Here is a 17,423-nt window from a genome sequence, read left to right on the forward strand (position 1 = left end):
TAGATTAAGGGAAAGTAAAATAAAGAACTCATCCAGGCGGCTCACGTGACCTGAATCCAGGATAACAACTAGGTATTTTTAACGGGAGAATTCCAGCTAGTACCTGAAAGAGTCCTGCTATCCCCACTCAGCAAGGATTTAACGCATGGAGACACTCTGTGCATCCGAGGCAGCGCGCGCCTGCAGCAGAAAACAGACATCCCCGTGGCTATCCTCGCCCCAAACCGACCCGGGGAGCCTTTCCAACCAAGCTCAACTTGCAGGAAATGCGGAAGGCGGAGCCTCGAGGGGGCTCCCATCCGGATCCCGAGTCAAACACCACGAAAAGACGACTTGAAATGTGAACGTGGGTTATTCGCCATCAAGGAGCTGCTCCCAAGAGTGCTGACAATAACGAAGTCTGGAGTCTGACTCTCTATCGGCCTGGAGCCGCGCCCGACCCGGGTGCCACAGCCCGCCCCAGCTGGGAAGGGGGTGCTTCCCGCCCCGGGGTCCGGGACCCCGAGCCCAGGGCAGCAGCAGCTCCCCGGGCGGCGGGACACGCTACTGCGTCGACTCACGCAGACGACAACCAGCGCACTCGCGGGAGAGGGGCCGGGGCGGGCGGACGGTGCGCAGGCGCGGCCCCGCCCACCGGCGCCCTCACGGGAGTCTGGGCCGGGGCGGGCGCATTGTGCGCAGGCGCGAAGCACGCTCGTTCCGCTCAGGCCTCCTCGGTCGCTGGTCCCTGCGACCCACTGTCCCCGCGCAGTCATGGCGGTGGTCAGGGCTCTGGTGGCGCCCAGGCTGGCGGCGGCCTCCGCGTTCGCGCCGCTTCATGCACCCGCCCCGCGCGTGGCCCTACACAGCTCCGCGCCGCGGCCCCGGGCCAGGGTCGCGCTGGTAAGCGGACTTCGGCGGGCGGGCATGGGGCGGGGCTGCCGCCAGAGGTCACGGCCGCTTCCCATCCAGTTCCGCCCGAGGTCGGGCCCTCCTCACCCCCCACCCCCGAGGTCGGGCCCTCCTCACCCGCCACCCCACCCCCCCCCCCCCGAGGCCCGCTTCCCTTAGCCCCTCCCCTCCCCCTCCCAAGGTCGGGCCCTCCTCACCCCCACCCACTCCCACCACCCCCACCCCCCGGGCCGTCCCCCAGCCCTCCACCTCTGCCCGCGGCGGTTCTTATGGTCCTCACCGCCACCCCACCGAGGCCCGCCCCCTACCTCTCTCCATGCAAGTCCCTTCTTCACGCCCCTCCCCCTGGCCGGCTGCCTCTAGGTGGAGTCCCCCTTGACATCCCCCCGCGCTGTCCCGCAGGTGCTGTCTGGATGCGGAGTCTACGACGGGACTGAGCTCCACGAGGCCTCAGCGTAAGCCCTGGAGGACCCTTTGCCTTTTCCTGAGCCATTTGGAGAAATGTTTGATTAGAAAGGCAGAGGAAACTAGCCACCAGGCACGGGGAGGCACACAGCGGGAGCCACAGATAAGTTCTCTAAGTGCCACCTGTAGCGTTGTCACTCAGAGACAACCATGGAATACATCTCGTGTTTAACACCCATGGTTAACTTCTATTTTTATTTAAAAAAAAAAAAAAATTTTTTTTAACGTTTATTTATTTTTGACACAGAGAGACAGAGTATGAATGGGGGAGGGTCAGAGAGAGAGAGACACACACAGAATCTGAAACAGGCTCCAGGCTCTGACCTGTCAGCACAGAGCCTGATGGCAGGCTCGAACTCACAGACTGCGAGATCATGACCTGAGCCAAAGTCAGACGCTTAGCCCACTGAGCCACCCAGGTGCCCCACCCACCCATGGTTAACTTTGAGGTCGGATTGCGTCATCATGACTCTAGGGCGATGAAGGCCTGGGTGGCTCAGTCGGTTAAGCCTCCGACTTCAGCTCAGGTTATGTCCTCGCGGTTCGTGGGTTCGAGCCCTGCGTCTGGCTCTGTGCTGACATCTCGGAGCCTGGAGCCTGCTTCCGATTCTGTGTCTCCCTCTCTCTCTCTCTGCCCCTCCCCCGCTCACGGTTTGCGTTTATTTCAAGAAATAAATAAACATTAAAAAGTTTTTAAAAGAAGGCTGTGAGGCACGAGGCACCTTCAGCTGTGGATGGTGTTTTTGATGTAACCTGTCAGATGTTAGTAGTGTGTGGCTTTTTATGAAAGGCTTCTGTGAGCAGGACTGGTAGATGTCAGATCTGGAGTCGGTGGGCAGGGAGAGTTAGGTCATGGTTGGGGAACCTCTTCCTCCCAAGTGCAGGGCCCGAGCATACCCAGAGGAGCCTGAGGCCCCTCCCCATCCTGCACCTGCCTGCGTGTGCGGGTGTGGGCACTGGACATGGAGTGGGCTTTGGAGTGGGCAGAGCTGGCAGGTGGCAGAGGGCCAGGAGAGCTTCCAGAGCGGGGCTCGGAGCAGGGGCACGAGAAAGCAGGCGGGCTGCGTGAAAACTCCGGGGTGTGGGCCAAGGGAGCCCTGTGTGGAGAGCCCTGCAGGTTACAAGGACGAGAGCCTGAGTCCCAGGGTGGTTCTACCGGGTCACCCACCTCATGTCTCCTCCTCTGAAAGGGGGACAGTGAGAGCCCCGTGTCTGGGACAGATTTGGACTTGTGCCTGGCACACAGCAGCCCTCAGGGAGACCTGCATATCTCTCTCCCAGTCCTGTGACTATCATGGGAGAGGCGGGAGAGAGCGAGTGTCGTGACCGGAAGCCCCCCTCAAACCCTTGAGGGCTGCGTTGATTGGCCTGTGGGAGGAGGACCACCCTGAAGCAGCCTGGGGTCCAGCCTGGGACACCAGTCAAATCACCCGTCCCTGCACCCCGGTTTGTAAAGGGAGCTTGGGGACTAGCTGGGCTCTGCAGGCTAGTTCAGGGACAGCGAATCTGGATTGTGGCCATTTGGGTCATCGGCAGGCCAACTATAACTTTTTGTAAAGTAGGATATTAACGTGCACGAGAGACTTCTGCAGGGCGCTCTGCAAAAACCCTGCTTGTAGAAACACTCTAAGAGGTAAAGCTGGGTTGGGCATGTTTCAGTTCTGTGTGATTTTCTTCCATGCAGGGTACTGGTTCACTTGAGTCGTGGCGGGGCTGAGGTCCAGATCTTTGCTCCTGACGTCCCTCAGATGCACGTGATTGACCACACCAAGGGGCAGCCTTCTGAGAGCGAGACCAGGTGTGATCCAGCTCCTCCGTCCTGGAATGTGGGCACGGGCCTGGTACAAACTCCCTGAGAGCTGGCATGCTGGGTGGCTTTGTCCTGGCGGGGACTCTGCCTGTGCTCTGAGTTCTGAACTCAGTCATTCAGAGCCCCCGTCCTCAGGCTGTCCTGTGGTCGTGCTGTTGTTATCTTTTAATGCCTACCAAAACACGGAAAGGATAGAAAATTCCGGCTAAGTTCCTCCTATCTTTGTTTTGACCCACTTCTACTTTTTTTTTTTTTTTTTTTTTTTGTACTATTTATACCCTAGGTGGGGCTTGAATTTACGACTCTGAGATCAAGAGTCATCCCCCCACCTTTGTTTTGGTCAAGGCTGTGCCTCCCAGCTGGGTCTCGTGCCGTGTTCACCTGTTTGGGCCCCAGATCTCTGAGCTGGCTCGAAACGGTGTTTCTGTCACTGAGGCCTGTGCGGTCTTTGTGCTCTCAGAGCCTTCCTTCTCCTCCAGTCTTGCTCCAGTGCAGGGACGGCCACACTTGCCCGCTGGCTTCACACAGGGGGCGCTCTTTCTCCTGGGAGCTGGTGTCAGCCGCCCCCCCTTTCTTTTCTGCCTGGGACACTGGTCCTGGCTGCAAGGCCTGGGGGAACACGGCACGGCGCCTACTGTGGCTGACCCTGGTTTCCTTCACTTACCTGTGCGGCACCTTGGCCTTCCCCTGCTCTGTCCTGTCTTTCATCCGTCCCCAGTTCTGAGCACTCCAGATGCTCCAAATGGCCGTGTCACCTTCTCTAGGTCCTGACCTTGAGTGCAAGTGCTGGTGCACTTCCCTGGCCCGAGTACATGTTTTCTTGTCCTGTGATAGTGTTCCCCCCCCCCCCCCTTTGTAGTCTGCAGGCTAAAGTTTGCAGGCCTCTTTTGTGTTCTTTCCCAGGAACGTTCTGACGGAGTCTGCAAGGATCGCCCGCGGCAAGATCACCGACCTGGCCCGGCTCAGCGCGGCGGATCACGATGCTGCCATCTTCCCTGGAGGCTTCGGAGCCGCCAAAAACCTGTGCGTGTGGGGTCTCTGGGGTGTTCGCTTTTCACCTGTAGCGAAGCCGGGGACGGAGACGGGGTGGGGACGCGAGCAGCCGTTGGGGATCTCAGGTTCCAAAGGGCTGCACGGAGCTGGTCTGTGACAAGGAACCGGCGTAGCTTGGGGCTTAGGTCAACAGTTAGCCAGACGTGCTTTTTCTGTCACTTCTCCCAGAATGCTCCTGGGCTGCTGCTGCGGGGGTGGGGGTAGGGGTAGGGGCTTTCTCTGATCTAACCCTGTGCCCTGCCGGTCTCCGTGTCCGTGTGAAGCTGCTGTTCTGATGGGCCGTTCAGATGCTGGTCCCAAGTGGAAAGGTTTTGCTCTCTGGTTGTTACCCTGGTAACTAGATCTGCAGCCGGGAGGGCTCGCTCTGGCCTGATGTCCTGTGGGTTTTAGATCCTCTTTCTGTGTGCATCCCGGAAGCTCTCTGCGCACTGGCCTCGCCATCCAGCACATCTGTTCCGAGGTGGCTTTGGCACAGCCGTTGTGGGTGGGAAGCCGGAGCCGGTGGGGGGGGGGGGTGGCGAGGAGCAGCTGCCTTGGGTCCTCGTGCTCACTGCCGCCCTCGCCCTGTTGGCTTGGCTGGCCAGTGCCCCCCCCCCCCCCCCCCCCGCGGCGGTGCAGCAGCTCCCTGGCTGGCTCTGTGGGTGCCCCGCAGCCAGATGTCAGGTTCCCTGATGTGTACGCTGACCCCTGGTGGCTCCCCTCTGCCTGCAGACATCTGAACAGCTTTTGTCCACATCCCAGCCCTGCGTTCCCAGCCCCTCGTGGCAGTGCCTCCCGCTCCTGTCCACTTTGTCTTCCAAAAACCAGCCTTTCAGGCGACTGCCACCTTCACGCACCTCTCGGCAGTAGATGGCAGAGGACGGCCTGAGTTGCTGGCTGGACTTCCTCTTCTGCCAGACCGAGGTTTTTTCGTCGGGAGGACGAGCCTTATCTGTGACCCTTAGCTCCTCCCTGAGGATGAGGGCACTTTGGGGGTCTGTCGGGGTTGTGTCCCCGGCACAATTGACCACCCACGCTCGGTTAACTACAAACAGACACGAGGCGCGCTGGGTTGTCGGTGGGTCCGTGTCTGTGCGCTCAAGGAAGCAGCGGCCTTGGGTCAGTGCTGTTGTCTGAACCCACTTCCTGGGGGAAGCTGTGGCTTATGGTCGCTTGCCCTGTTTTTCCCAACCTTTCTGGAAGTCAGGCGGGCTTCCGTGTCCTTGGTCTCCGAGGCTGCAGCTGCTGTGGTTGTCGGTTGTGCAGGGTGCACGCGGAAGGCTAGTTCGCTGGGGATGCGAGTTCACAGCAGGAACCGGGTTCCTCTCGTGTGGGGCCTCAGGCTCCTGCCCGGCCGTGTTTCCTCCACCAGAGGTTCATACGCGTGGTCATGTTAAACTAATGAGGTAGAGGTGTCTTAAGCTCAGTGATGTGCACTTTGTGTTTTCCGCCAACGGGGTGGCTTGTCGGTGGCCCTCTAACCACCTCACAGCCACACACGCAGATCCCGTTGGGTAGATGACCCAGCTCTGATGGACACCGTGTTTCCAGTTCCCCTTTTGTCTTGAAAGCTGTTTGGAGGTACAGTTGACACGTGTTTAAAGAGTAAAGTTGAGGGGCGTCTGGGTGGCTCAGTCGGTTGAGCGTCCGACTTCGGCTCAGCTCATGGTCTCGCAGTTAATGAGTTCGAGCCCCGCGTCGGGCGCTGTGCTGACAGTTCACACCCTGGAGCCTGCTTCAGATTCTGTATCTCTCTCTCTCCCCTTCCCCTGCTCATGCTCCGCTTGTCTCTCAAAAATAAACAAATGTTAAAAAAAAATTAAAAAAAAAAAAAGTGGGGTCCCTGGGTGGCTCAGTCGGTTGAGCGTCCAACTTCAGCTCAGGTCATGATCTCGTAGTCCGTGAGTTTGAGCCCCGTGTCGGGCTCTGGGCTGACGGCTCAGAGCCTGGAGCCTGCTTCCGATTCTGTGTCTCCCTCTCTCTCTGCCCCTCCCCTGCTCACGCTCTGTCTCTCTCTGTCTCAAAAATAAATAAAAACATTAAAAAAAAAAAAAAGTGAAGTTGGCTGCGTTTGGACATGCACGCACCCCGAGGATGCAGCAGTCCCTCAGGTGGCACGCCTCCCTCGCGCCCACCGTTGTCCGGTCCCGGGGCTGTGACGCTGCCGTGGACCTCCCAGGACGGAGGAGCCGCGTGTGCAGAGCAGACAGCCCAGAGACGGGGCTCGTGGCAGGGAGCGTGTACTTTGGGATTCGGTGGGTGTGACCAGTTGCCTCCCAGAGCAGTGCGGGTGCACACCCGCCGGCTGTAGGAGGGGGGCCACGCCGGACGCCTCCGCGGTCATCGCTGCAGTGACAGAAGCCGTGTGTCGTCTCACCTGTGCCTCTCACCTGGTCAGTGGAGGGCCTGCTGGCTTTAGGTCCACGGCCTGCGCACCTGTCACCTTCGGTTCGCTGTGGCATCTGCTGCCCTCCCCTGCTGCCGTTTTTGCTTCTTTCTGACATAAAGTTAGAAAAAAACACGTACGTGTAATTGTACAAAACACACGACACACACGTGAACTGCTTGTCGCGGGTGCTGGGGAGGGAGCAGAGCCACACATAACGTCTGCGGGGTAGGGTTGGAGGCGCCCCAGGCTGGTGGACACCAAACTGTGAGAGGCTTCTTCTCGTGCTAGGAGCACCTTCGCCGTGGACGGGAAAGACTGCAGAGTCCACAAAGACGTGGAGCGCGTCCTGAAGGAGTTCCACGAGGCCGGCAAGCCTATCGGGTACGTAGGGGTGGGGAGTGCAGGGCTGCACCGTCCTGAAAGCCTGTTTCGCTGAGGGGTTCACAGGGCGTCCTAGGCACCTTCCAGCTCGGAAAACTCTGTAGTTGTGTGCTTAGGTCAGTATCACTTGGTGACTTTACAGGAAAGAGAGCTTCTGGGAGGTTCCGCAGTCAGTCCTTCCCTGACCGCCAGCCTTTTCCAGTGCTCGTTCTCCTCTCCTGGCGTCTGCCTTCTGTCCTCGCTCCGGGCAGGCTGGAGCCAGTCACACACGAGCACCGTTCCCCAGCACCTTCCTCTGGGCCTGCACGCTCATTGCGTGCTTGGGTCTTTCACACTTGTCTGCACACCCAAACTCACCGGACCTTGCTCTTGTCGAGGTCCGAGGTCCTGGGTCCTGGCAGGTGGTGAGGCCGGCCACCCCTGCCACCGGGAGCATGATGGTGCCCCTGTTGCCAGATCTGAGCCCCTGAGACTCGACTTCCACGGACGCCTGGCCCCTGCTCTGACGAAGGTCGGTGTTTGTCCGTGTCAGTGCGCCGGAGCGTGCAGAGTGCACGGCTTCGGGTCTGCTGGTTGGAGAGACTCCCTCGGGAGCTCTGCGGTGAGAGATGCAGTGAAGACAGCTCATTGTGGTATAGACGGGAGCACTCCAGATCCCCTCTGACATCTGTGTGAACAGGGCTGTGTTAGAACCCTCCCACCTGGATGGGATATAGCGCCTGGCAAGGACAGTCCCCGCCCAGTCACTCTGCGGGGAGCCCCCTCCTCACGAACGGGGCCGGCCTCGGGTCTGCAGGTCGGGAGCTTGTCTGCTCGCACAGTGCCTTCTCAGTCCCGGGCCTGCTCGGAAGAGACAGGCAGCAGGTGACGGCCATGCTCCACGCCTCTCTCTCCCAGAATGCTGTCACTGGAGCGGCACCCACTTCTGTGGGCTGAGCGCTAAGGGGGACCCTAGCACCCGCCCTGCTTGTCATGAGCACAGGTGGAAGCAAGGGGTCCCGGTGGCTCGGCCGCCTGTGTGTATGTCCTCTGACCTCCGTGCAGGAACGGTCCCAGCAGGGGCCTCTGTCCGGAGCACATGGCTTTGGCTTGCTTCGGTGTCCACAGCCCAAGACCAGCACGGCCGACCACACAGCCGCACTTGAGGGCTGATGCCGCCGGGTGTCTGTGCAGGCTCACGACACAAGACACTCTGGAGACACTAGGTCCCGGGACTGTGTCAACTTGGTGGCTGGGGGAAATTTCTGTCCGGGGTTTCTAAGTAGGCGGGTTAGCTGTGGGGTTTGAAGCACTGTGTAAGTTTGTTTTGACGATACTTTTTCGTGGCTTGTTATGATAGCTCCTACGCTGGGCCTTTAAAGGCCGCGCAGGAGAACCAGCTGGGTGCTGTGGAAGATGAGCCAGAGGAGAGGCCTGTGTGGGAACACGGTGGCCCAGAGAGGTCTGGGCGGCGGCTGGAAGGGTTGTGGACCCCGGGTGAGGGGAGGGCAGTCCCCAACAGCCACACGCTGGGGCGGCCCGGCCCGTAGCCGCTATGGTGGATGGCCCGTGTGCCCCCTGAGCACGCGCTGACACAGGCAGTGTGCCGGTGATGTCTGGTGCCCAGAGGTCTGGTGTGGCTGAACCACCGTGCTCGGGAGCGACTGGTCGGGAGTGCCTCCCGACTGCGGCCCTTAGGGGAGTGAGCGGAAGCTCGTGTCACCTGCGACACCCCTCGCCCCGTTGGCCACGGCCGCCCCGGGCGGCCCAGCTTCCACCTCTCAGCTGCCAGGCCCTCTGGCTAGTGTTGGCACTCATCCTCAAGGTCAGGGAGGTTTGCGTGCCTTGCTGCGCCCCCTGGCCTGGCGTCCACTCGTGTGGTCCCGAGCTGACCCTGTCCTTCACTCTTCAGCTTGTGCTGCATCGCTCCCGTTCTCGCAGCCAAAGTGCTCCGCGGCGTCGAGGTCACCGTGGGCCACGAGCAGGAGGAAGGCGGCAAGTGGCCCTACGCGGGGACCGCAGAGGCCATCAAGGCCCTGGGCGCCAAGCACTGTGTGAAGGGAGTGACCATATCCTTTCTGGCAGCCAGGGTGGCGGTGGCTCCGGGGACCCCTCCTCTGGCTCTTGAACCGGGAGCTGCGCTGCCGGGGGCACCTGGGAGCACATGCGTGACACGTGTAGGGTCCGATGCCGGCACGTGTCCCTCCCTGGCCGTGTTTCCAAGTCGGCCTGGTGGATGCGGGCTGGGTTCGGCACACCCCAGGCACACAGGGCCACCTGGTCAGGCGAGCGGTCGGCCTCAGGCTCGACGGGGATGGCTTTCTGGGTGGGAGGCTGGGAGCTGCCTGCCAGGGAGGGGAGTGAGGTTGCGCCCCAGGGTGGGGTGGAGGCTGCCCGTGGATGGGAGCAGTACCGGGGGGTTTCCTGGCTTTGGTGGAAGTTCCTCTGGTGGTGTGGACCGGAGCCAGCCCAGTGGCCTCATTGGCCCCTGATCCTCCTGCAGGTGCCCGAGCACTGTGCACACAGAGCCTCAGGCCAGGGCTGACCACAACCCAGGTCCACACCTGGACCCAGACCCAAGGAACAGAGCAGCACGGTGTCCCGGAAGGTGCTGGAGACAACACCGTGACCCTGGGTGTCTGTCTCGAAGGTGCTTTTCTCTCCTTGGAGGGCCGTTTGGCTTACAGACAGTTTCGGTTAAGTGCCCACCTCCCTCCTGCGCAGAGTGGCCGGCCCGCCCAGCAGCTGTGTGGGTGGAGCTGGCCCCGGGGCCTTTGGAGTAGGTCCAGGAGGGCACCTTATAGGGAGGGGGCAGGGCCAGTCCCATCAGCGCTTGGCGTCTGCCCGACCAAGGCGAGAGCTCGGCTTGTGTCGGGGGAGGGTCCCGGGTCGGATTGGCCTCTTGTGGCCGACACTCGGAGCGGCTCTCTGTTCCGGTTTCTCAGACGAGGTTGCTGTGGGGCCGGCGCTCCTGTGTGTGCAGCCCAGGTCTGCGGGCGGGCCTGGGTCCCGTGGGGGCCTGCCACCTTGAGGGGTCTGAGGAAACCAGCGCTGGGCTCACTGAGGTCGGGACGCGTGTGCTCTGGTTACGGGGTGTGAGTGGCATGGGACATGGACCCTGGCCGCGGGGACTGCGGCAGGAAGGATCCCCCATTTGGAGCTCCATTGAGAAGGGCAGCGGAGCACACTCTGGGGGTGCGCGGGGGCGGGGGTCAGGGTGGCGCTTCACGCCCGCCACCCCTGTGTCCTTGCCGGGTGACTGTTTTCCGTAACTTCCGTGCACGAAGCTCACGTGGACCAGAAGAACAAGGTGGTCACGACCCCGGCCTTCATGTGCGAGACGGCGCTCCACCACATCCACGACGGGATCGGGGCCATGGTGAAGAAGGTGCTAGAACTCTGTGGGAAGTGACAGCGCCGTGAGCCCCGCCTCGTCCACCAGGTGGAGCTAGTGGCCTGGCTTCCCGTGCTGCCTGCCGTGCGGCAGGAATTCGATTCTCTGCTTGCGTCTATAGGTGCTTTTTGTCTGAAGAGGAACCCTTGGCTGGGGTCGGCGGAGGCAGGCAGGGCCCGCACTGAGCCTGCGGCTGGTGCCTGCTTGGTGCCTGCGGGCGCAGGGGCGGCTGACATCCTCCTGTGACAGAGATTAAAATGGGACCTGCTCTTTCAGGAGAAGAATTGGGGCACAACATCCCACACTCTTAGGTTTGGCTGGCCGTAGGGTCCTTGGTGTCTGGGGGGGAAGAATTTTTAAGTTTGTGGGTCTGGTAATTAGGAAACCACGCCACTGAACTTCTTGGTGATTGAGAACTCTGTAACTTGGAGTAATGCGTTCAGAAATGACACGGGGGCTTCATTTGAGGCCGGGGGAGTTTGCTTTCCCAAATGGACGCCGGGACGGCCGCGTGTCGGGCCTCCTGAAGCTGGCACGCGGGAGCACAAACCAGGGCTCTAGCTTTCCAGAAGGGGGGGGAGGGTGTGGCAGCCAGTCTGTGTGGTCGGCCTGCTGGGCGGAGACCGTCGGGTTGGTCCCAGGCCACGAGCAACAAACAGCCGGTGTTGGATGTACAGAGCAGGGGCAATAAAGCGTCTTGTAGCCGCACCAGCCGGTGTCTGTCGTGCGTGTGCTTCTGTTTTGGGGAGAAACGTCGAGGGCGGCACCTGAGTACAGGGCAGGCTTCACCCCCTGTGGCACATCCCTCCTTCTGTCTGCCTCCCGTGACCCCCGGGAGGGTGTCCCCGCACGCAGCTGCCATTGCGTCCGTCTGTGCCTCATTTGCTTTTGAGAAAGCTGCGGGGGTCGGCATAGCGGGCCGTTGAGTGTGGTGCAGCTGACACTGAACTGTGTGGGTGCTGGCCTGGGAACGGGGCACCGAGGCACAGGCCCCCCACGCCACCCTTCAGCACTCTCTGCTGCCGTGAGAGGTAAGTGACAATGAGCCTTGTGGTTTTCCGGGCTTGGAGGGGAGCACGGAGAGCAGGGCCTGTGGACAGGGCAGTAATGCCTGAAAGCGTGCCCCCCGGCCCCCCCCCCCCCGCTCGCCTGGTATCTGTGCCAGCCGGCCCCGACGTTTCCGGCCCTTCCTCCGTGGGCACTCCGTTCTCTGCGGCCTGACCTTCCCCCGCTGAAGCAGGAGCCCCCTTGGCACACCCACCGGCACCAGCCTCGCTGGCTGGGATGGTCCTTGCCCTGTGCGCTGTCCCGGGGCCCGTCAGAGGTCAGGTCATGGACGACCACCTCTCTCTTAAGAAACTTGCCTGTGGAAACACTTGTTCCGTGTGTACACCCGTGCACGTGGGGGCGGGGGGGCTGGATCACCAGCGTGTGGCTCACGGAGTTATCACAAGGCGAACACAGCTGTGGAACCAGAGGACCCGTCCCTGCCACCCGCCCCCGCCCGCCACCACCACCAGGGATGGTGCACGTCTTGGCTCTGTGTACAGGCTTTTCCCTGTGGAAATGTTCCCAAATGGGCTTCTCCACGGGCTTTCCCATGTCGCCCGAGCGCTGCCTTCACAAATGTCCTTGTTGGTGTTTTGGTGCATGTCGTGGCCCCGGCTGTTGCCACATCCAGGGGCGAGGCCGCCGGGTTGCAGGCATGTTTCGAGCTTGGCTTTAGTGGGGAGGGTCCATGTGGCGCTGGGGCCTGGCCGGCCTCCTCTGTGTCCTCCCCGCCACCCGGTGGGCATGGATGGCGTGGCCCTTGGTTTTTTCTGATGTCTCCTTGACGTCCGCTGAGGCCCATAGCCTTTTGTCTATTTCTCGGCCTTCTGACGATCTGGTTTGGTGAAGCACGTGTTTAGGTTTCTCATTGGAGCTACTCGTGCGTTCTGGTTACACGTCCTCCGTGGGTACGTGGGCTGCACGCGTTTACTCCCTTTTCTTCCTCAAGGGGCCGTGACGAGCAGCCCCTCCCAGTGCTTGTGCAGGCCCGTCCCCTGCCCTCCCTGGTGTGTGGGGTTGTCTTGAACTTCGCTCCCCAGGTCAGGAAGGCGTCTTCCCGCTCCCTGTTGCCTCTCTCCACCTGTATGTCAGTAGTCTGTCTGGAGGCCGCGTTTACGAATTCACCTGCTCTGCGGGCCGTGCACGGTGGCCCGGGAGCAGTCCCCCCGTGGCCACGGCGCCCCCGGGAGCTGGGCCCTGCACAGGGGTCGCCGCTGGCACTACCTGGAGCCCTCTCCCGCCTCCGCCCACTCGGGGGTCTCCCCACGGGGTCGGGTGACGTCAGGTGGTGCGGGACACAGAGCCCGTGCTCAGGAAGTGGCAGGCTGGCTGGCTGTCACCTCCTCTCACTGTGCTTCCCCGGAGAGGCCCTAGAGGGGGCGGAGAGAACGTGAGGGACGGTCCCCACGGAAGTGCTTGTGTGATGGCGTAGTGTTCGCACAGCTCTGCGTGCTGGCCGTCGCCGTCCATCCTGTCCCTTTTCAAAGGGACGAAGTATCTGCTCTCCCAGTTCAGAAGGACACGCGCGCCTTTCCTCCTAAAATCCCGCCGCCGCGATGCGTGTGGTGACCGCCAGCGTGTGTGGCTTCCACGTGCCAGAGCCCGGCGGCACTCGCACCCGCTCACTTAATCCTTGCAGCAGCCGTGGGAGGGGCCCGGATTGCCCCACGCTGAAAGGTCAGGCGGAAGGACCCGCGTTGGAGCCCGTGCTCTGGAAGTAAACCCCAAGCATCGGGAAAGCCCGGAGAGTGGCCCAGCCGACCGGAACCAAGGGGGTGCGGCCATCTCTTCATTGACGATGAACGAGTGCCTCCTGCGTGGCAGGCACTGTCCCAGGGGTGGGGGGACAGGTGAATGCGAGGTGGCTGGCCGTGTGTGAACAACGTTCCAGATGGAACCCGGAACCTACGGCCAGAGAGTTAATTCAAGGGCGGCACCGGCGTGGGGCGGCGGAGGGTACAGGTGACGTGGCTGGTGTCCGCGACAGGGCGGTTCCGGTGCCCAGAAGCCCCTTGACACAGAGGACAGGCTGAGGAGGATGCCCGTGGCTTGGGCCCTGCCCCCGCGGGGCATCTCTTCACCTGTCCTGTCCCCTCCACCCAGAAAGCCCAGCACCCCTGGCCCCTCGGCTCCTTGCTTTAACATCAGCCCCCAGCAGGCGTCCCACACCCCCTGGCCCGCTGTTGTGAGCTCGTGGTCTGTATCTACGCGTTGCTGGTTTCTCATCTGCCCTCTGCATGGGCCAGGAGTTCCAGGAAGGAAGACACCAGCCTCACACGTGTGCCGGGAGCCCCACGGATGGTAGGCTCGGCCTGAATGCACCGGTGGATGCCAGGAGCCCTGAGGCTTGCTGCTGGAGCATGCGGTTCGTGCAGAGCTCCATCCAGGTGCCCACCCTCAGCCCAGCTCCAGGGCCCCCTTCCTCACCCCTCCCCACCTCTGAGCGACACCTGCTTTTCCTGCATTTCTTCTGCAAGGCTTCCCTTGGTAGCACTGTTTGCTCTGTACTGACTGTTTCTAGAGCAGTTTTAGGTTCACAGCAAAATTGACAGGGCTCCCTTACACCTGCTGCTCTTGGATATGCATAGACCCCCCCCCCCCCGCCATTATCACTGTCTCCCACTGGGTGGTGCCTCTTACGCGAACCTGCACTGACACGTCATCGTCGCCCACAGTTTACGTCAGACCCACTCTCGGTGGTGCGCATTCCGTGGGTTGGACAAATGTGTAAAGTCACGCAGCTCCCGCTACGGTGTCTTACAGGGTGGTTGGCGCTAACGGTTTTCTGTGCTCTGTTTATCCCTCCCTCCCTTCTCAGCCCCTGGCAACCCCTGACCTTGCTGTTGCCTCCATGGTCCCACCTTTTCCGGGACGTTGCACAGATAGAATCGTACAGGGTGCAGCCTTTTCAGATTGGCTGCTGTCACTTAGTGAGATGCACCCGCGGACCCTCCGTGTCTTCGTGGCGTGACGGCCCCGCTCCTTCTTAGCACCAAATACCATCCCGTCGTCTGGACGCACCCGTGTGTTTGCCCATCACCTCCCGAAGGGCACCTTGGTTGCTTCCAAGGTCTGGCAGTTATGAATAAAGCTGCCGGAAACATCAGCCTGCGGGTTGTCGTGTGGACGTGAACGTTCACCTCCTCTGGGTAGACCTCAAGGAGCACGACCGCTGGGTCGTATGGTCAGAGCGTGTTCAGTTTTGTAAGAAACCGGCAAACCTTCCTCCGCGGCGGCTGCCCCTCTCTGCTTTCCCGCCAGCAGTGAGGGAGATCCCCTCAGTTTTTGTCTGAGAAAGATGATTTCCCAGGGTGTAGACATCTAGGCTGCTGGGCTTTATCTCTCAACCCTCTTAAATATTCACTGCACCGTCTTCCCGTCACATGGTATCTGGGGAGACACGGGAGGTCGTTCTTTGCTCCTTGGTCGGTAAGGTGTTTTTTTCTTCTCTGGCTTCTTTTCAAGACTTTCTTGATCTCCTGCAGTCTGAATACGACAGGCCTAGTTCGAGATGTGTGGCCTGCCGCCTTTAACATGCTCTACGCTGAGGGCAAGGCTGAGCCCCTAGGCACTGCTCCCAGCAGCACAGACTGTTCTGGAAAGGCGGCCCTGGCTCTAGCCCAGCAGATGCTGCAGTGTCTCCTCTCTGATGCACAGAAGCAGGAAGGTTGTGTGGCTTTGGACCTTCTCACTGGCTCTTGTTGGATCTGGAAGTGCTTCCCCCCGTGTGAGAAAGGACTGTGAGAAAGGAGTGGGCGTGCGCGGCGGGAGGACGGTGCCACGGCTATGCCGGCCTGGGCGGGTGGGAGGCGCTGGCCGCACAGAGTCCAAGGCCGAGTGCTCCCTAGGGGCGGGGAGCGGGAGCCCCAGAGGCCCTGCTCCGGGTGGCGAGCTGGGGTGCCCGAGTCTGGCAGCTGCACTGGTGAGCAAATGCCCGCAGACACACTTGCAGTCTGGGGCCGACCAGCCCAGATTGTGGACTCGCACAACCACGAACAGATAAAATGATGTTTTAAGTAAGTCACGAGGCTTCAGGGTAGTTTGTTACTCAGAAGAGGCGACTGATAGGCCCCGGCCCAGGCTGGGCTGGGGACCTGTTCCATCCCCGATCCAGGGGTCTGTGCCTCTGGCTGAGCCCCAGGGGGTGGACAGGGCTATTCTTGTTCATACGGGGGCAGAGTCCCCCGCATAGGGCCTGGTGTGAGGTGTGCCCTGAATCGGTACCTGTGGGCTTGACAGGTAAATTCTGTACCCCAGGGCTTGCACGACTGCTCAGGTGAGCATTCCCTTGCCGGCCCGACCGGACAGCAGGGGTTGGGGTCTGGAGAGTCAGCAGATCTCCCAGACACCGCATCCGGGCAGGCGGTAGAAAGAAGGAAGTGGGTGGATGGCCGGGTCACAGCCCGCCCGTGGCTGGGGTGCAGGGGAGGCCCATGCCTTGGCAGTCCACGGTGGGACTGGCCGTCTGTAACTTGAGACCGTCCTACCTGCCCTGGGGCCTGGCCCCCTGCTGTGCCATGTGCTGCTCCCTCACCCCCGCCACCTCCACCCCCACCCCCACCCCCACAGGCTTGGGCTCTGAGGATCAGGAGGAGGGAGAACAGGGGAACCGCCGGGCGCAGAGTGCCGCGGGGTGAGTCCTCGGCTGGCGGGCGTCAGGGCGCCATGGCACTGGAGTCACCCTGCCACGGTTCCTGGCCAGGCTGCTGTCTTGTCAGGCTTTCCTTTGTTTTTAATCGTTGTTGTTCTTCTTTTCTTCTTGTGATAAAATGCGCATAACGTAAAGTTTAGCATCTCAGCCGCTCTAAAACTTTTCGGTGGCGTTAAGTTTGTGGCGTGCACCCGTCATCCCCATCTGTGGCCAGAACCCATCTCCGTCTTCCCGAGCGGGGACTCTGTCCCCATAGAGCACTAACTCCTCTCCCCTCCCCAGCCCCCAGCCTACCATGGGTCTGAATTCGCTCCGGCACCTCCCCCTTTAGGCTTCGTGCGTGATGGTCCCGTGAGCACGGCTATACGGGCACCAAGTGCCTGACTTCAGCTCTTTTCGGGAGATGCCAGAGGTGGCACCTGTGTTTATGTTTTGAGGAACCTCGTGCTGTTGCGTGCAGCGACTGCCCCGTTTTGCGTTGCCGCCGGCTGCGAACGGTTCTCCTCTGCACACCCTTGCCCACACTTGTCCCTTCCAGATAACTGCCATCCTAGTGGGTGTGAGGCGGTCGTGGCGGTTTCTTGCCGGGCCTTGTCTACAGCGCTCCCCAGGGAGCCGCTCTGGGCCTCGTAGGTCATTTCTCGGTGGCTCTGCCGCCCCCGCCCATGAGCCGTGCTGGACACGCAAGTGACCCAGAGCCCCGGCTGTGACCCTGCGTGTCCCTCATTCACTTCTGTGCCGAGTGGCTGCCATACGTGGGCCCTGAGCTAGATCCTGGGTGGACAGTAGGGGTCAGGAGAGAGGTCCTTAGGAGCGGCGGTGCCATGGAGACCTCTGGGCCGGCAGAGACACCTTCAGGAAGCCTGGCCGGACTCACCTCTGAGCCTCCCCTGGTGCGTCCGCCCCTGGTGCCAGGGCTGCGGGGGCTGTGGCGGGGCCTGGCGAGCTGCTTGCGAGGGGCTTCAGGGGTCCCGGGTGTTGTGAAAATCGGAAACCGTTGTCCATCCAGGAGAGAAACAGAGCTTTTAGTGGGGGGGGGCGGGGAGCACTCTAGGTGTTTGTGTGCTCGGGGTTTGCCCATGTGTGAACAGGGGCTTTCTATAACAGACATCCCCAAAGAGACAGGCCCAGCCCCCCCAGGTGGCTGTGGGGCTCCAGTCAGGTCCTGAACCTGTGCTCCCTAAGTGCACATGTGACCTCAGGTCCTGAACCCCTGCTCCCTGAGTACCCACGTGACCTCTGGGGCTGAACCCGTGCTCCCCGAGTGTACGTACGACCTCTGGGGAGCTGCTTCAGGAGCCACAGGTGTGTTGCTTTGGATGTCTGAGAGGCCGACAGGTCCCCATCTCTGATGACGGAGTAGACTTGGCAAAGGCTGGAG

At 61.3% G+C, this 17,423-nt stretch overlaps 1 protein-coding gene across 2 annotated transcripts; it reads left to right on the forward strand.

Annotated features, from left to right (window-relative positions):
* Positions 1-666: 666 nt before the first annotated feature.
* GATD3 (glutamine amidotransferase class 1 domain containing 3) lies at positions 667-11,049 on the forward strand. Of its 2 annotated transcripts, XM_086676103.1 has the most exons (7): positions 669-882; positions 1,294-1,346; positions 3,041-3,154; positions 4,070-4,189; positions 6,876-6,968; positions 8,860-9,016; positions 10,231-11,049. In XM_086676103.1, exons 1-7 carry the CDS (start codon positions 754-756, stop codon positions 10,357-10,359), a joined length of 795 nt encoding a protein of 264 aa, XP_086532229.1. In that variant the 5' UTR covers positions 669-753; the 3' UTR covers positions 10,360-11,049. The 2 variants fall into 2 exon arrangements, with proteins under 2 accessions (XP_086532228.1, XP_086532229.1); XM_086676102.1 differs by having other exon boundaries at positions 667-882; positions 8,860-11,049.
* Positions 11,050-17,423: the final 6,374 nt, after the last annotated feature.

Source organism: Puma concolor, chromosome C2, assembly GCF_028749965.1.
Source record: "Puma concolor isolate L17-30 chromosome C2, mPumCon1.1.hap2, whole genome shotgun sequence".
NCBI classification, from domain to species: domain Eukaryota; kingdom Metazoa; phylum Chordata; class Mammalia; order Carnivora; family Felidae; genus Puma; species Puma concolor.

Excerpts from the sequence above, each read along its gene's own strand:
- GATD3 (XM_086676102.1), top strand. The coding sequence starts at position 754 with ATGGCGGTGGTCAGGGCTCTGGTGGCGCCCAGGCTGGCGGCGGCCTCC. Across the intron at positions 1,347-3,040 it reads GAGCTCCACGAGGCCTCAGC|GGTACTGGTTCACTTGAGTC; the intron begins GTAAGCCCTGGA and ends TCTTCCATGCAG. Across the intron at positions 4,190-6,875 it reads TTCGGAGCCGCCAAAAACCT|GAGCACCTTCGCCGTGGACG; the intron begins GTGCGTGTGGGG and ends TTCTCGTGCTAG.